General features: G+C 44.9%; 1 protein-coding gene across 1 annotated transcript in view; it reads left to right on the plus strand.

The window, feature by feature from the left end:
* The window catches only part of SPINT2 (serine peptidase inhibitor, Kunitz type 2), a 28,589-nt gene that overhangs the window by 7,071 nt on the left and 3,059 nt on the right, over positions 1-18,459 (plus strand). Inside the window, exons 2-4 of the mRNA XM_030298461.2 lie at positions 13,963-14,133; positions 17,004-17,063; positions 18,360-18,413. Of these exons, the coding sequence (XP_030154321.1) occupies positions 13,963-14,133; positions 17,004-17,063; positions 18,360-18,413 (285 nt within the window). The remainder of the gene's footprint in view (positions 1-13,962; positions 14,134-17,003; positions 17,064-18,359; positions 18,414-18,459) is intronic.

Raw genomic sequence — 18,459 nt, forward strand, 5'->3', positions numbered from 1 at the left:
TCATTCCCACTGTCCCTTTATTGGTCTGGCCTTCATAAAAATATAATATCTACTACTTATTCAAAGCTTTGTGCTTATAATGGAATACAAAACTCCTTTAATCTTTAACACTGTTTATGTTTTTGGTCCGTGTGTCAAAGATATTCCTCCCATTTGAGTTGTTAAGAACTGCATCCGTCCGCACCCGCAGAATGTATCTCAGTGGAGCCTATGGAGGAGAAACTGACTGAGCCTCCTTACTTTACTGCTAACCAGTGAATTCAAGTTTCAGTGAGTGAATGCCCTTTCCCAGACAAGTTGCTGTCAAAGCAGCCTCAAGATTAATAAATAGTGCATTCCAGACCAGGCGATACAAGTCTAGATGTCACAAAAGGGGACTTTTTGCTAACAAATTTGCCGAAAAACACTTTTATACTAACTATATCCAGAACATGTGTAAATCACACAGAGAGACCCTCACTTCATCTTGGGCTGAGTTATATTTATAATGTCCTCAAGATAGTTCTCTTGCTCACATTCTTAGTTTTACCCTAAATGAAATGGATTTTAAAGAGAAAACTCTCCTGTTTTCTGCAGAGTATTGCTGACACCAGATGAATGGGCTTTTCCACATCAAGCAGTTTTCCATTTCTTTTTTTTTTTTTTTTTTTTTTTAATTTTTTTTTCAACGTTTATTTATTTTTTGGGACAGAGAGAGACAGAGCATGAATGGGGGAGGGGCAGAGAGAGAGAGACACACACAGAATCGGAAACAGGCTCCAGGCTCTGAGCTATCAGCCCAGAGCCTGACGCGGGGCTCGAACTCACGGACCGCAAGATCGTGACCTGGCTGAAGTCGGACGCTTAACTGACTGCGCCACCCAGGCGCCCCCAGTTTTCCATTTCTAAGTGAACAGCTATTTAACTCACTTCTGACACCGACTCCCTGGAGTTAGCACAGACCCCGAAGATTACCAGCTCAGTCCCACAAGACTGCCCCCCCCCATCTTCAGTTGAAAGTCCTAAATTGTCACCTGTACTTCCGACCTACTTGCTATAAATCAAGGGTTCCCACAACCCCTTTGGGTTCAGTAATTTGCTACAATGGGTCACAGAACTCCAGGAGATACATTTACATACAGATGAATGGCCAGATGAAGATCTGGAGTAAAGTCTGGGAGGGTCCCCAGCACAGAAGCTTCTGTCCTCATGGAGTTTAGGGTGAGCCACCCTCCTGGTACATGATGTGTTCACCAACCCATCTCTCCTAACCCCTTCAGTTAGGGTTTTTTTTACTGAAGCTTCATCCTGTGGGCAGGATTGATTAACTCAAACTCCCTTTCACCTCCTCTTCCTAGAGGATGAGGGTGGGGCTGAAAGTTCCAACCCTTCAATCTTGCCTTTGTCTTTCCGAAAACCAGCCCCCATCCAGAAGCTATATAGGGGCCCCCCAGCCACCAGTCATCTCATTATCACACCAGAGATTACCAGGCTCTTAACTCTTGTGTCAGGAACCCAGGCCAAAGACCAATTATTAGAACAAAGGTGCTTCTAGCACTCAAGAAACCACAAGGATTTTAGAAACCTCTGTGTCTGAAGGTGCAGTTGGGGGGGGCGGGGGGCAGTGACTAAATCTGTATCTTACTATGCCACAGATACACTGGATTCACAATCAGAGCTTTGCTTTATCTTCCTGAGCCCCCCCAAGATTCTTCCATTTATATATTCCAAGCTTCTAAAATCTGCAGGATTTTTTCTTTTTTTAAACCAGCCAGGCCTAAATCAGTGAACATGTGGCTTGCTGAATTAAAGAATACGGGTTTAGGGGCGCCTGGGTGGCTTAGTTGGTTGAGCATCCAACTCATGATTTCGTCTCAGGTCATAATCCCAGGGTTGTGGGGTTGGGCTCCTCGCTGAGTGTGTAGTCTGCTTGGGATTCTCTTCCTCTCTCTCCCTCTCCCTCCCCTTCTCCCCTCCCCACCTCTGTCCCTCTCTCCTGCTTACACACAGGCTCTCTCTCAAAAAAAAAAAGAAAATGGGGTTTATACATTTTCCAGCTTTATTGTTAGGTTAGTATGTGTTTATTGAATGTACTGTTGTTCCCATGTTATGAATGAGGAAAAAAACACAGGTTAGGAAGACTGCGTTAGGTAAGACAGTGGATAATAATGGCAGCCAGGGATCCCTCCACACGTAGATCCTTTACCAGAATGAGGATCTGTCCTACACACTTTTTCCAAATGACTTTCATATGTGTCACTCCCCATACCAGAACCTTTGGTCATTTCCTTTGTACCTTGTGTTGGCTTACAAGCCCTTTGAATTTCAGGGCTTGTAATGTGATTGAAATATTTTATGTTATGTGATTTTTTTGACTTTTGTTTTTCTGCCCAAGCGAGCCTTGTTCTAATTATAAACCCCTGAAGGGCAAAAGACCGCATCCTCAGTCAATGCTTTCTAGGGATGACTACTCAGCCCAGTTTACCTTGGAGGGTTCCAATTTATGCCACTTTATGTCACAGAGTGACTATTAAGAATGCCCCCTTTCATTCTGAAAAATGTCCTCATCTGGAGGGTACATTGTATGGTGACCCTGTTTACATACAATAGCTATTCACCAAACACTTGTTGCTTCATACTGCTCAAGATCCTAAGGAATTTAGCACATTCAATTTTATTTCTCATGTAGTTTAAAATTTTTTAACCAAAATTTTTATTTGTTTTATTTGTTTTAATTTTTAAAAATGTTTTATTTATTCTTGAGAGAGAGAGAGAGAGAGAGAGAGAGAGAGAGCGCGCCCGCGCACACACGAGCAGGGGAGGGGCAGAACTAGAGAGGAACACAGAATCGGAAGCAGGCTCCAGGCTCTGAGCTGTCAGCACAGAGCCCAACGTGGGGCTCAAACTCACAAGCCGTGAGATCATGACCTGAGCCGAAGTCGGACGCTTTACAGACTGAGCCACCCAGGTGCCCCTTTAACTGAAAATTTTACACAGCAGGGACCATATTCCACTATCCTGAAAAAACCACTGCTGACCCTTAACAACAACAACAACAAAAAGTAACGTATTCACAAGATTAGAATACTCACACTGTGTATTCTGGATGGAAAAAAACTGGAAAAGCCTCTCTCCCTCCTTCAGTTCCTTTCCTTAAAGGTAAATTCATACACGTGTCTAAATTAAAAGTTTAGAAAGCAATTACAATACATAAACCATTCTCCTGTTTTTCTCCTCAGTCTTAGACATTTTTCTATACCAGCACACACACATTTGCCTGTCTTTAACAGCGCTGTTATGTGCATGTCTTACAAGTTACTTAACCAGCACAAATAAGATGTCTTGATGGTGAATTTTCAGCTGTTGTAGGTCTGTGAACACCAAGCCCTCTGGGAATGTGGTAACTGTTGCCCCTGTTGTTTGAAACACTTGGATTAAATGACTCTCGATTGCTTTCTTTGCTTTTTGATACTGAGGAGTGAACTGTGCTCTTATTTTTTGTGTGTAAAATAAGATTTTCAAATGTCTGAGAATTATTATAGCAGGTAATTTATCTTTCATTATTGTCTTTAGAATTTTAAGTTGCTTTAATGGAAAGAGTAGTGCTGTTTTTAGCAATGGGAGGGTATGCTACAGTGTTCTTGGCAAAGGAAAAACCTGAGGAATGCATGGTCAGTGTTGTTATAAGAAATGTGAACCCTAGGAGTCTATTTGATAGCTTCTGACTGCACGTATAAGGCTTGCTGAGTTCTATAATGACAGGGTGGAAAATCTGAACTGGGTGTTTTTATAAACACTCTCTAAAGAAGAGATTAAACTGTATCATGGTTGCTGCCTGCGTATGGCCTAAGAGCTATTTACATTTTTTAATGTTTGAAAAAATCAAGAATCAGTAAAAGTTACATGAAATAAAATTTTAGTGCCCATAAATAAGGTTTTACTGAAATGACAGCCATGGTCATTCATTTACATGTTTGTCGAAGGCTGCCTTCATGCTACAATGCTGCAGTTGAGTAGTTAGAACAGATTGTGACCCACAAAGTCTGAAATAAAGGCAATCCCTGCTTTGCATGGTTTTTGACACGCACGGATTTTAGTTACCACAGTATATTAACTCTGGGTACTTGGATAAAGTACAAGTTTCAGCTCTTCGGTCACAGATCACTATGTAAATGACATATATGCATGGTGATTGATCACTGTATATCTGTTACTCAGTTTACACACACAGCAAATCATGTGGTTTTCTTGCCTCCTTGTTTCCCAGTAATAAACCTGTGTTACAGTTGATTAACCTGTGGTTAATCAATAGAGGGAATTGACCAAAAAAGATGAAAAGTGCAGCAAACAGAAAAAGTGGTAATGCTGGAAGCAAAATTCCAGTGGAACAGGGGCACCTGGGTGACTCAGTCAGTTGAGCGTCCGACTTCAGCTGAGGTCATGATCTCGCCGTTCACGAGTTCATGAGTTCGAGCCCCGCATCGGGCTTGTGCTGACAGCTTGGAGCCTGGAGCCTGCTTTGGATTCTGTGTCTGCCTCTCTGTCTGCTCCTCCCTGGCTCACACTTGGTCTCTCTCTCTCAAAAATAAATAAACATTGAAAAAATGAAAAACAAAAAATTCCAATGGAGCGTAAGTGGAGTGATAGAAGAACTCGCTTACTTTGGGAATGTTGAAACTACCTTGATTTGGAAGACTGGATGTGCAGCCAGCGAAGCCTAGTGAGGGTCCACTTATCAACAGAAACAAGGAAAGTGGTGACAAAAACAGTGATGTTCCAGTGGAAGTACCACTGGCAGAAAAAAAACCCACAAAAAGTAAAGCAACTCTCAGAGCAGTTGTGATATTGAAAGAGAAAGGATAAAATGTTGGGAGCTGATCCAAACCTAGAAAGTGACAGTTCACTAAGACTAATTGAAACGATGCTTGCTCCATTATCAGAAGTTATATGACTAAAGACCATCACAAGCACCGTTCAAGCTACTCTTGGTAATTTTTTTTTTTTTTTGCAAAGAAATTTAAACACTTTAATTCTCAAGTTTCTAATGTTTTAGCCACATTGTACTAAGTAAATATTAATTTTACTGTTCATTCTATACATTTTTAACCCACAATTTTTAATGTTTTGACAAACAAGTTTAAAGGTCATAGAAGTTGGTTTCCATACTTTCATGCAAAGCAAATACTGGCTGTGTTCACTATTTGGCCAGGTATAAAAAATGTTTTCTGAGCTTTGCTCTAGATAAACAGATGGGTGGGAGGAAAAGGACCATTTTATGAGTGACTTCAGGCTTGTGAGATGATCCCAGGCTTTTTGGCCTGATCTCAGGCATACAGTGAAGCAAGAAGTCAGGGTTATTCACAAAGCTGGAGGCATCACAATTCCCAACTTCAAGATGTAATACAAAGCTGTAATTATCAAGACAGTATGGTACTGGCACAAAAACAGACACTTTGATCAGTGGAACAGAATAGAGAACCCAGAAATGGACCCACAAATGTATGGCCAACTAATCTTTGACAAAGCAGGAAAGAATATCCAATGGAATAAAGACAGTCTGTTCAGCAAATGTTGTTGGGAAAACTGGACAGCAACATACAGAAGAATGAACCTGGACCACTTTCTTACACCATACACAAAAATAAACTCAAAATGAATGAAAGACCTAAACATAAGACAGAAAACCATCAAAATCCTAGAGGAAAAAGCAGGCAAAAACTTCTTTGTTCTCAGCCGCAGCGACTTCTTACTTAACATGTTTCCGGAGGCAAGGGAAACAAAAGCAAAAGTGAACTATTGTGATCTCGTCAATGTAAAAACCTGCACAGCAAAGGAAACAGTCAGCAAAACTAAAAGGCAACTGATGGAATGGGAGAAGGTATTTGCAAATGAAATATCAGATAAAGGGTTAGTATCCAAAATCTATAAAGAACTTTCAAACTCAACACCCAAAAAACAAATAATCCAGTGAAGAAATGGGCAAAAGACATGAGTAGACACTTTTCCAAAGAAGGCATCCAGATAGCTAACAGACACATGAAAAGATGCTCAACATCACTCATCATCAGGGAAATACAAATCAAAACCACAATGAGATACCACCTCACACCAGTCAGATTGGCTAAAATTAACTCAGGCAATGACAGATGTTGGTGAGTTCGTGGAGAAAGAGGAACGAACCCTTTTGCACTGCTGGTGGGTATGCAAACTGGTGCAGCCACTCTAGAAAAGAGTGTGGAGGTTCCTCGAAAAATTAAAAATAGAACTACCCTACGACCCAGCAATTGCACTACTAGGTATTTTCCCAAAGGATACATGTGTGCTGTTTCGAAGGGACGCGTGCACTCTAATATTTATAGCAGCGCTATCAGCAAAATGGGCACTTGGGTGGCTCAGTCGGTTAAGTGTCTGACTTCAGCTAAGGTCATGATCTCATGGCTTGTGAGTTTAAGCCCCACATTGGGCTCTGTGCTGACAGCTCAGAACCTGGAGTTTGCTTCAGACTCTGTGTCTCTCTCTCCTTCTCTCTCTCTCTCTGCCCCTCCCCTGGTAGCACTCTGTCTCTCTCTCTTAAAAATTAAAAAAAATAATATAAACAACAGATGGACATAAGGGAACGGAACCAAAAATAATATAAAAACAGGGAGGGGGACAAAACATAAGAGACTCTTAAATATAGAGAACAAACTGATGGTTGCTGGAGGGGTTGTGGGTGGAGGGATGGGCTAAATGGGCAAGGGGCATTAGGGAGGACACTTGTTGGGATGAGCACTGGGTGTCATACATAGGGGATGAATCACTGGAATCTACTCCTGAAATCATTATTGCACTACATGCTAACTAACTTGGATGTAGACTTAAAAAATAAATTAAAAAAAATAAAGAAGTCAGGGTTCTTTAGTCTGTAGCACCCATGGGAGTAAAAAGCGTGTCAAAGGCTAGACTCCTAGGAAAGTTCTTTTTGCTTGTTTTAGAAGTAAACTTAATCTGTGTATAAACACATGAATAAAAGAAAACACCAAGTTCAAGGCAGTTGTTTATTCAGGGGAGAGAGAGAAGGTGGGATTGAAGTAAGGGGTATATAAAGGTTAGAATTTGTTAACGCTGAGAAGTAGATACACTTGTGTTATGGTATGTTCTCCAGTTTTCAGAATATTTGAAATGGTTTATTAACTTAATTTTTTTAGAGTAGGCACAGCTACAACTATACATTTTTGGAGAATTAGATACTGTCTTAAGCCTGTAGAGTTAAATGAAATTGGTAGTGCCTGGGAGCCTAAAATTCCTATGATGTCCTTGTTAGCAGGTGACAGCAGGTTATTCCAGCCCATTGCACATGGAGTGAAGGTGTCTGAGCCTTTGGCTTGTTGTCTTGATTAAAGCTCTAGTGACTTTAGAACTAGAGGAACCTGTTTTTCATGGCAAAGTCCAGGCTGTTTGGCAATTTTATAATAGGCAGTGTTCAAAATGCCTGTCAGGGTTTGGTAATTTAGGTTCATATTTCAGATAATATGTGATTTTTAACCATTTCTGATGCTTTTCCAAGAGAATGTTAACTAGTTCCTAAAGACAGGAATTCCATTTTTTACATATTCTAAAGCGAGTAGATACAGATTTGGTGCTCTGCAGCTTTTTTCCATTTTTCTTACTCTGCATTTTGAAAACTTACAGGATGTATTTCATTTTGCACTAGAATTTGTGAGCGTACAAATAGGACCTGAGGCATTTTTCATGATTGTTTTCCAGTGCTATTCTAAGACCAATATATTGTTTTGTCATCTCTTAATAGTAATTTTTATTTCTAATATTTATTACTAATTTTTATTAAATAGTAATATTTATTAGGGAATAACTTCCTGAAAGTTTGTCCTACCAGGTGCCCCTCAGCCTTGACCAGTGGTGCTGTCTGTGACCTTGTCATTAAGTGTGACTGTAAACAGGCCCAGCAAAGGGCCTGGCCTTTTGAGCCCTCAGATTGTGATGAAGGCCCTGAGGAATGTTTTGGCTTTTAGGCAACTTCAGTTTCATGTTTTCCCCACTGCCTGTTACTATAGTGGCTTTTTCTTTCTGTCCATCTGAGGGGTGGTTATGTTAATACTCAGGCTCTGATTGGACCACTATTAAAAATAGTGTACATAATGTGCCTGGCATAATGCTTAGTGAAGGCAATAGGTGGGGTTTCAAAAAATAAGTAAAGCTCTACATTCTTTTTTCCTTTTTTTTTTTTTTTAAGACTTGTTTGTTACTTTTTGATAGTGCGAGCTGGGGAGGGGCAGAGAGAAGGGGAGAGAGAGTCCCAAGCAGGCTCTGTGCTGGCAGCACAACCTGATGTGGGGCTCTATCCCATGAACCACGAGATCATGACTTTATTTATTTATTTATTTATTTATTTATTTATTTATTTTGAGAGAGAGCATGCACATGAGCAGGAGGTGGGGGGCAGAGGCATAGAGAGAGGAGAGAGAGAATCCCAAGCAGGCCCCGTGCTGTCAGTGTGGAGCCCGACCCAGGCCCGATTCCACAAACCTGAGCCAAAATCAAGAGTTGGCACCTAACCAACAGCCACCCAGGTACCCCCCAAAATTCTTTTTCATGAGTTCACTTCTTTTTTTTTTTTTTTTTTTTTAATTTTTTTTTTTTTTTCTTTTTCAACGTTTTTATTTTTGGGACAGAGAGAGACAGAGCATGAACAGGGGAGGGGCAGAGAGAGGGAGACACAGAATCGGAAACAGGCTCCAGGCTCTGAGCCATCAGCCCAGAGCCTGACGCGGGGCTCGAACTCACGGACCGCGAGATTGTGACCTGGCTGAAGTCGGACTCTTAACCGACTGCGCCACCCAGGCGCCCCTTCATGAGTTCACTTCTTAAGCCTAGTGAATAAAAATTTATATCATAGAGGCTTAAAAGCAGATGAGTTAGTAGAAGCATGTGACAAAATGAGAATTTTCTCCATTTGACAGGGTACTTCCATATTCAAAGAAAGGATCTGTCTTGACACAGTAGGGTGTGGTTAAATTTCATCTTTATTGAACCTAGCTTCAGCCAACTAATCTGCTACTTTGAGCTCTTCTACTCTAATGAAATTTGTGTAAAAAAAGAGAAGCTGTTTTTATTAAGAAATTTTCAAATGTATACAACAATAGTGAAAACAGTTCTTTTTATTTATTTATAGTTTTTTTAATGTTTATTTTTGAGAGAGAGAGAAACAGCGTGTGAGTGGGGAAGGGGCAGAGAGAGAGGGAGACGGAGAATCTGAAGCAGGCTCCAGGCTCTGAGCTGTCAGCACAGAGCCCAACGTGGGGCTTGAACTCACCAACCAGAGATCATGACCTGAGATGAAGTCAGATGCTTACCAGACTGAGCCACCCAGGCGCCCCTCGGTGCAAGCAGTTCTGTGAGCCCACGTGGACTATCGTTCAGCTTCAGTAATTGTCCACACTCCGTCTTTACAGGCTTACTGTATTTTTAGTCCCAAGTTTTCTCTTAATAAAGATACATTTCTGAATTCCCCTGTGCAAAGGAAAAAGTGAAGTCTCCCCCTCCCCCAATCCCCTCTTACCCCACCCAGGGAACCTAAAAATAAGGCTGTTTTCTGAAACTTAAACTATGACGTCAATATGTGGTCATTAAGAGCAGATGTGAGCAGCTGTCTGGGACATAATGGTCTCTCAGCCTTGCAAGATTTGTTAGGAAGGGACCATCACATCTACAGAAAGAATGTTCCAGTCAGAAAGAAGCAGCAGTCAGTAGCAGCAGTCAGGGAAGGAAGTGTCACAGAGGCGCATCTTGACTGTGTTTTCTTGACTGAGGTGTGTCCTGAGTTGTCTACTGTGTGGTTCTGGCCTGCCTGGTAGATCCTGATGGAGAAGGATGTTCATAGGAATTCTGCTGTAGACTTTTCCTTACTCTGACTCCAAGTGACCTGCTCCATTTCAGCTTGCTTTCCGAGGTGGTATGCTGGTTCATATATACATCCAACCTGCTTGACAGTTCGTCAGCATCCTCTTGTGTGCTTTGCTAGCAAGGATCACCGTCCCTGCATCTCATCAGCTGGGGCACTAAGAGTAAGTGTGTGAGTTTACAAAAATAAGGGCCAGATTCTGGGCAGTGTGGACTTCACCAAGGTAACTACTATCCATCCCTAGATAGGCTTTTCTTTCTTCTTTATACACTCAGCCTTCTCTACCTGCACAGAGTGTGTATCCGGCTCCCTTGCTTAGGAAAAGCTACCGAATTCCCACCCTTGATACAGTGGTCTCCCCGTTGCATTCTCTGTTATGGTGTCTGGTGGTTCCCACCTGGCTGCCTTGAGCTTTGTTCGACATTGTGTCATGTTTTTGTTTTAACTGAGATGTAATTTACCTACTATACAGTTCACCCATTTGAAGTATGCAGTTCCTGGGGCACCAGGATGGCTCAGTTGAACATCTGACTCTTGATTTCAGCTCAGGGCATGATCCCAAGGTTGTGGGATTGAGCTCCGAGTTGGGCTCTCTGCTGAGCGTGGAGCCTGCTTGAGATATATATTCTCTCTCTCTCTCTCTCTCTCTCTCCTCTCTCTCTCTCTCCTCCCCCTCCCCCCCTCCCTCCCTCCCTCCCTCCCTCTCTCCCTCCTCTCTCTCTCTCTCTCCTCCCTCCCTCTCTCTCTCTCCCCTCCTCTCTCTCTCCCTCCTCCCTCCTCTCTCTCCCTCCCTCCTCTCTCTCCCTCTCCCTCTCCCCCCCCACCCTCCCTTCCTCTCCCTCTGCCCCTCACTGTGGCTTGCACTCTTTCTCTCAAAAATAAAAATAAATAATATTAAAAACAAAGTGTGCAATTCCTCCCTTGGGTTTTTTGTCAAAAAGACTGTCCCTGAAACTGCTCAAGAAGCAAGGACACAAAGCAGTCAGTGATATCCAGGGTGCTCAGCTTGGCAGGGTACTGGATAGGCTGTTGCTTCTTCTGTAGCAGTTGGGTCCTCCCTGCCTTGATGTTGTTTTCAGTTGTGGTTCATAAGTGGATCCTGTGGCTCTTGTCCATCTTGTCTTGTTCCTAGCAGTGCCGCCTCGGACATTTGACAGCCATGGGGGTTGAGTGGATCATACACCAGAGAACCCTTTTCCTATCATATTTTCCTTGGGCCTTTGTTGATTGTGTATGGTTTTTTTGTTTGTTTTGTTTTTGAGAGACAGAGAGCAAGCTGGCAGAGAGAGAGGGAGAGAGAGAATCCCAAGCAGGCTCCATGCCATCTGTGCAGACCCTGACACGGGGCTCAAACTCATGAACTGTGAGATCATGACCTGAGCTGAAATCAAGAGCCAGATGCTCAACCAACTGAGCCACCCAGGTGCCCTGATTGTGTATGTTTTGTGATCTTTGGCATGTTATCAAAAGTATCTGCTCCAGATGCACAATCCGCTGATTCTGGTTGATGTGTTATGGACAGGAGGTGCCCCTAATTTTTTTAACTGCCTTATTAAAGTATTTACATGCCATAAAATCAGTTATTTTAAGCATACAATCCAGTGATTTTTAGTATATTTACAGAGTGTACAATCATCTCCACAAATTAATTTTAGAATATTTCCATCATCCCCAAAAGATCCTTGTGCCCATTTGCAGTCATCACCATCCCCCAATCCCCCAGCACCAGGCAGACACTAATCTACTTCCTGTTTGTCTTGATTTGCCTTTTCTGTACATTTATAAGATTCTACTCGTATGAAGTGTCCAGATAAGGTACTTTTTAATTGGTGTTTTAATGGATGGTTGCTTTCAAATTAACAGAAAATTTCTTCAGAATATGCTTTTTCTGCTGTACTAGTTACCTGTGATTTATTGGTGTGTGTGGGAGTTCCTTGAGGTGTTTGTTTTGCCCAGTACTACACCCTTTTTTATCCATAGATTGATGTTTTGTCGAACATTTGGTTTCATGCCCATTAGACGTAAGACATATTTTGGGGAAAAACAAGATCTTGCCCTCTGCTTTTGAAAGCTATCCCCTAGTTAGTGAAGTAAACCTAACAAACATGAGAACAATTAGAGGAGAGTAAATGACAGCTTATAACTTATTTGAGATGTTAATTGAACACCCTGCAGATTGGAATGCGCTTCTGCCAGAAGACAGACGGGTGGAGGCCAAGGAGTAGGAGAGGTGGTTTGGACTCATGATCCCAGAAAGATGATAGGTGGTACTGGTCAGACATTGGATCACATTGTCAGCTCACTCCCTTTTCAACTTGCTTTCCATCCTCCTGATTCCTCCAGGAGAAAGGCTCATTTTGGTGCAGGAGATACCTCCAGCACTTGCTTATCTCTCTCTCTCTCTTTTTTTTTTAATGTTTGTTTTTATTTTTGGGGCGCCTGGGTGGCGCAGTCGGTTGAGCGTCCGACTTCAGCCAGGTCACGATCTCGCGGTCTGTGAGTTCGAGCCCCGCGTCGGGCTCTGTGTTGATGGCTCAGAGCCTGGAGCCTGTTTCTGATTCTGTGTCTCCCTCTCTCTCTGCCCCTCCCCCGTTCATGCTCTGTCTCTCTCTGTCCCAAAAATAAATAAACGTTGAAAAAAAAAATTAAAAAAAAAATGTTTGTTTTTATTTTTGAGAGAGACAGAGACAGAATGCGAGTGGGTTAGGGGCAGAGAGAGAGGGAGACACAGAATCCGATGTGGACTCCAGGCTCTGAGCTGTCAGCACAGAGCCTGACACGGGGCTCGAACTCATGAGCTGTGAGATCATGACCTGAGCCGAAGTTGGACGCTCAACCGACTGAGCCACCCAGGCGCCCCTCTGTCTTTTTAAGAGAAAGCAGATATCTAGGTCTTTCGGAGGTATATGTAGCTGGCTGGAATTCTGTGACATTTTTGTTTGTTTCCTTTGTACTAGAGTGGGGTCAGATTTGGGAGCACCTTGAAACCCATGCCCCTCTTGGAATGCTCAGATGGGAGCCATTATAAGTGTTGGAACGGAGGAGTGCCCTCAGCTGCCTTTGGAGTTGGGACAAGGGTTAGCAGCTTCCTTCTGAGGCTTGTGTGGAAATTTCAGTGTGAAGTGGCTGACTTGGGCAAACAGTGGATAAGGAAGGTTAAGACAGGTCCAGGTCCTTCCTGACCTCACCTTGCCGGCTCTGGTCTTTCAGTGCTAAGTTCCCCCTTGATGCCTGGTGTGATGGGCACATACCCGGAAGGATCCTGAAGTGTGATATGTTCTTTTGCCTTTGAAAGCTATATTTCTTTTTTTTTTTTTTAATCTTTTTTTAATGTTTATTTTTGAGAGAGAAAGAAGAGAGCAAGCAGGGGAGGGGCAGAGAGAGAGGGAGACACAGAATCCTTAGCAGGCTCCAGGCTCTGAGCTGTTAGCACAGAGCCTGATGTGGGACTTGAACTCACGAATCGCAAGATCATGACCTGAGTGAAAGTCAGACGCCCAACCGACTGAGCCACCCAGGTGTCCCTGAAAGCCATATTTCTACATTGGATGTCATGTGTCTTTATTTATTTTTTTTTTAATTTTTTTTTTTTTTTTAGTATTTTGTTTATTTTGAGACAGAGAGAGCAAGCGGGGCAGGGGCAGAGAGAGAAGGAGACACAGAATCTGCAGTAGGCTCCAGGCTCTGAGCTGTCAGCACAGAGCCCGATGCGGGGCTTGAACTCACAGAGCCGTGAGATCACGACCTGAGCCGAGGTCGGACGCCCAACCGATTGAGCCACCCAGGCGCCCCTCGTGTGTCTTTAATAAGTTGAGGTAGGGACAAAATCAACGTGCAACTGAAGTATAGTTAAGTTGGGTGGGTTGGTGTCTTTGTTGTTAGGTGATGTGTTTCTTTCCTGTGCAAGGAAGGAATCACTAAGCCTAATGGCAACACTTTAGAAACCACTCACGACTCACGGAGAATCTGTGCTGGATCCTGGGCTCTGGGAAACAGCGGGCCTCCTCTTACAGGTCTGTGCATGTTCTCCATTGGCAGGATTGCCCTGTGAATCCAACTGGTCTCTCTGCTTTGTGTTTTAGAATTCTGTCGAGTTTCGAAGATAGTGGGAAGATGCCGGGCCTCCTTCCCTAGGTGGTGGTACAATGTCACCGATGGATCCTGCCAGCAGTTTGTGTATGGCGGCTGTGAAGGGAATAACAATAATTACTTGACCAAGGAGGAGTGTCTTAAGAAATGTGCTGGTGTCACAGGTAAGACAGTGGTCCTTGGGGAAAAGGCGTAACTTAGAGACCATTTATTAACTTGGGTTGTGGATGCCTTTGCATTTTGCTAGTTCTTCACAGCTAAACCTGGGGGATGTTTTTAAAAAGCAGAAGAAAGGCCCAGTTTGAAGGTCGCCCACATAGTGGTTTCACAGCAGTACTCTCCCTCCTCTTCCCAGAAGGAGAGTAGGCCACAGGCTCGAGCTGGGGGAGGGGGACATGACCACCTCTTCTCCCCGACTTCCCTTCTCCCACTGCTGAGTGTAAGTCCCCCACCAGGCCTGGCATAGGAGAGTCCTCCAGGGCCACTCAGACAGGTTGCCCTCCTTGCTCCCTGGGCATTTGGGTTATTTTTACCTCTGGGGCAAATGCCTTGAGGAGCTTACCCAGCCAGCCAAGTTGTGAGTCAGATTAAAAGCAGAACAGACTTCTGGAATCTGTCCTTCTCCCAGCCCTTACCTGGGAGGGACTCAGTGGAGTCAAGAGAATGTTGACTTTGAGAGCCTCATAGTTTAAATAAGAACCTAAAGCCCCACAGCAGAGGGCACTGGCTCCGAACTGAGCTGTGAGGGCCTCCTTGAGGGCTGTGGCAGTGAGACATTGGTCCTCTGGGGTTTGATCCCTTCCAAGTGCTCTAGAGACCTGAGGATTTGGTGAGCCGATAAAACATCATCGGCGATCTCCCTAAGGTTGTCACGTGACTTTTCTCATCCTTTCTTGATGGCACGGCATCACTGCTCAGGCCCTGGATCAGGATTCTGTGAGGACGCACCGGTGCCCTCAGTACTCCCACGTGCCGCCAGCCTGTGCGCCTTGGGCCAGAGGCAGGTCCTGCATCCTTGTTGGGTTTCATGTCTCCTCACTCACCGACTATAATCTCTCTTGGCTTTGAGAGCCATTCAGAAGTCAGATACGCTTATTAAAGTTGTGTATAAAGAGGGGAAACAACAGTGGCCTTGGCTGTGGCCCGAGGTTCAAAACATCGTGCTTGAGCACACAAGTCCACAGCGACCGAGTGCCTCCAGGAACCGTTTACTGATCTTTGTGTGCCGCTGCCCAGCAGACACTCAACAGGTATTTGGATGGCTGAGGGCTGGGTATTGCTTTTGGATCATACAGGCTAGTCCCTCACCTTTTGGGAGCAACTGGCAACCTTACCAGATGGTGACTGAGGAGAATACCATTTATTATATTTTTTTTGTGGTCAGCTGTGACCGGTATGGGAGCAGGAATTAAAGGGAAATATTTTTGCTGCCTTTTCTGTCAAGAGTTGACTGTCACAAATGTACCTGCCTGTTCTAGTTTCTCTTTACTTTTTCAGGAAAACAGTTGGAAGTTTTAAGAACACAGGCAGTGAACAGTGGGCACTCAGGATGTTGCCATGAGGGGTCATGGGTGGTTGTGTTTGCTGGAGAAGGCAGACAGCTGTCTCCCTAGAGGCGGGCCGGAGTCTGAGGGCCCAGAAAGCTCATTTGTTGGCACCTGAGTGTGGCTCCACCGCATGTGTTGTTGAAGCACTCTCTCGTGAGTCTTTCGTGAGTCTCGTGAGGAGAGCTGGAGCAGCAGGGCAGCTAGTCACAGGGTCTTTTGCCAGCATATTCTCTCCCAGGCGGGTAACCTCTATGGGAAGCCAAATGAGAATGTCAGTTTATTAATTTATAATGAGAACCAGAACTCCCCCGGGGACCAGACACTTGGGTCTCTGTGCCTGCTGCACCTGTAGTCCACGTAGGCGAGCCTCTCAGGCAGATTCCCAGGAAGTTGCTTGATGTGGACAGAGGCAGAACGAGGGGAGCTGGTTTGTGATGTGAGTGTTCAATGGCATCAGGTTAGGCTGGCCCCGCTCCTCCGCACAGGTCTGCAGGGACCAGCGGGGAGGCAGAGGAGCCAGGTTCTGTCCCTCCTGGACCCTGCCCACACTTCCTTGTACTTCCTTAGCGGGCTAGCCTCTCCACCCCTCCCCCCATAACTTGGTGTGTATGTGTGAGATAAAACATACGTACCATAACATTTACCGTTACAACCATTTTTAAAAAAATTTTTTTAAGTTTATTTATTTTTGAGAGAGAGGGAGAGAGAGAGTGAGCATACAAGGCGGGGAGGGGCACAGAGAGAGGGAGACACAGAATCTGAAGCAGGCTCCAGGCTCTGTGCTGACAGCTCACAGCCTGATGTGGGGATCAAATCCATAAACCGTGAGATCGTGACCTGAGCCGATGTTGGATGCTTAACCAACTGAGCCACCCAGGGACCCCCCCGTTATAACCATTTTTTAAGTGTACAGTGGCATTAAATACATTTCACACTGTCTCACTTTTTTTTAACTTTTTTTTTTAATATTTATTCATTTTTGAAAGGGGGGGGCGAGGGGGCAGAGAGAACAGGAGACACATCAAAGCAGGCTGTAGGCTCTGAGCTGTTAGCACAGAGCCTGACACGGGGCTTGAACCCACAGACCGTGAGATCATGACCTGAGCCGAAGTCGGATACCCAACCAACTGAGCCACTGTGGCGCCCCTATGTACTCACTTTTTTAATTCATTAGGTGAGTTAATGCAGTTAAACAGATTATTTGGTCTCGGAGGCCATTCTGTCTTTTTAGAAGTCACTTCATACATCTTTGCTCTGATTCCCAGGGAGTTGATCTTAAAGTTTCACCCACAAGGGCAGTCTTGGTTCCTCATTTCCAAAGTTCTAGCAGGCTTGTGGTCTAGCATGTACATCAAAGGGCCCACATAAAGGAGAAACAGGAGTCACTGTGAGAGGTGCATGGGACCATGGCTGCTCAGGGACTCTGTTTTGTTTCACCAGGCAGTCTTGAGGTGCACTTTCTCACCGTGTTGTTTGTTCCCTTGTAGAGAACACCATCGATGATCTGGCCACGAGCAGGAATGGAGCAGATTCCTCTGTCCCAAGTGGTAGGTTCTTAAAACAACCGAGGTTATGATGAGGGCTATCTGGACCATGAGGACATTTGTAATTTGGGAGCAGTACAAGGGCTTCCGCCTCCTGGTCTGTTTATCCAGAATTGGCAAACAGGGCTTCTGCCTGGGCTGCCAGCTTTTGGCTCCTTTCTGGCATCCTTACGCTGGGAGTTCACATTGTCCAACGGGCAAAAGGGCCGCGGGGTTCTACATTGCTTCTGGGTTGGCCTCTGCTTCTTCCTACAGGACAAGGGACTGTGGATGTTGCTGTTGCCTACAGCTCAGGCCCCTTCCTTCTCTCTGAGCTGGCCTCTGCCTGCGGTGCTGCCTTCACTGCCCCACCCCACCTCTCCTTCCCTGATCTGTCTCCTTTGTTCTCTGTCCTCCTTGCTGTCTCCCTCCTGTGCTGAGTCCTCTGTCTTCTGCCATCCCCGCCTCCATTCCCACTGCAGTCCTTGATCCTGAGCTTTGTGTTAGCTTGCTTTGTAGCGCTGACAGCAGCTGCCCCATTCCTCCTTTATGCTTAAAGGACTCTGCATGTATCGGGAGCCTGGGGTGAGTGGTCCAGATGCACTGGCAAGTCCAACCCAGCTTTCTTGAAGGCCAGTTCCCAGGCAATGGGCTCCGCTGGGCAAGACTTGCTGTGGAGGGAGGAAATCTGCGCCCCCCGCCCGCCCCATTTGAGGACAGCTCCCGGGGCCAGTAGCCATGCACTGATCGCAGCCTTGGCTTTGGCCCTCTGGTTCTGACATCGGTGCTCACGTGTGAGTGAGCATTTATTAGTTCAGTGGTTGGCTGGCTTGTTAGAGTCACTCTCCAGTTTTGCTAAGCCAGGAATCCTGTGACTGTCCCAGCCATTGCTTTGTCTGGGTTCACTGTTTATTCACAGGAAGGCCTCCAAGGTCATCCAGAATCTCAGGCACTGGCTTGATAACTCTGGTTTCCATCCTATTTCAGAAGAAAATATCCCAGGAGAAGGAGGGGCCTCCCTATGTCAGAGAATGAATGAACAAGACCATCTTCCTCATCACCCCACAAATTGTGGCTGGGATTAGTTTGCATAGTAACCCCTGAGGCATAAGGCAGGCCTCTCCATCCAGCATTCATTCCGGTGTGTGTTGTAGAGCCCGTTAGGAGTGGGAGGTGACAGACCTGACCGTGGAGAGGGCTCCATTCCTGGTGGGTGCCAGCGTGTCGTGCTCCCTCAGTGGGCCCTGTAGACTCAGTCCCAGCCAGGCTATGTGTCCTGTGTCCAGCCCAGCCTCCCTGATCTGGATGTTTGTGTTTTAGTTCCCAGAAGGCAGGATTCTGATGACCTCGCCAGTGACATTTTCAACTACGAAGGTATAACTTTTAAAAAATATTTATGGGAAAAAACATGTTTTCTTAC

Source organism: Lynx canadensis, chromosome E2, assembly GCF_007474595.2.
Source record: "Lynx canadensis isolate LIC74 chromosome E2, mLynCan4.pri.v2, whole genome shotgun sequence".
Lineage (NCBI taxonomy): Eukaryota > Metazoa > Chordata > Mammalia > Carnivora > Felidae > Lynx > Lynx canadensis.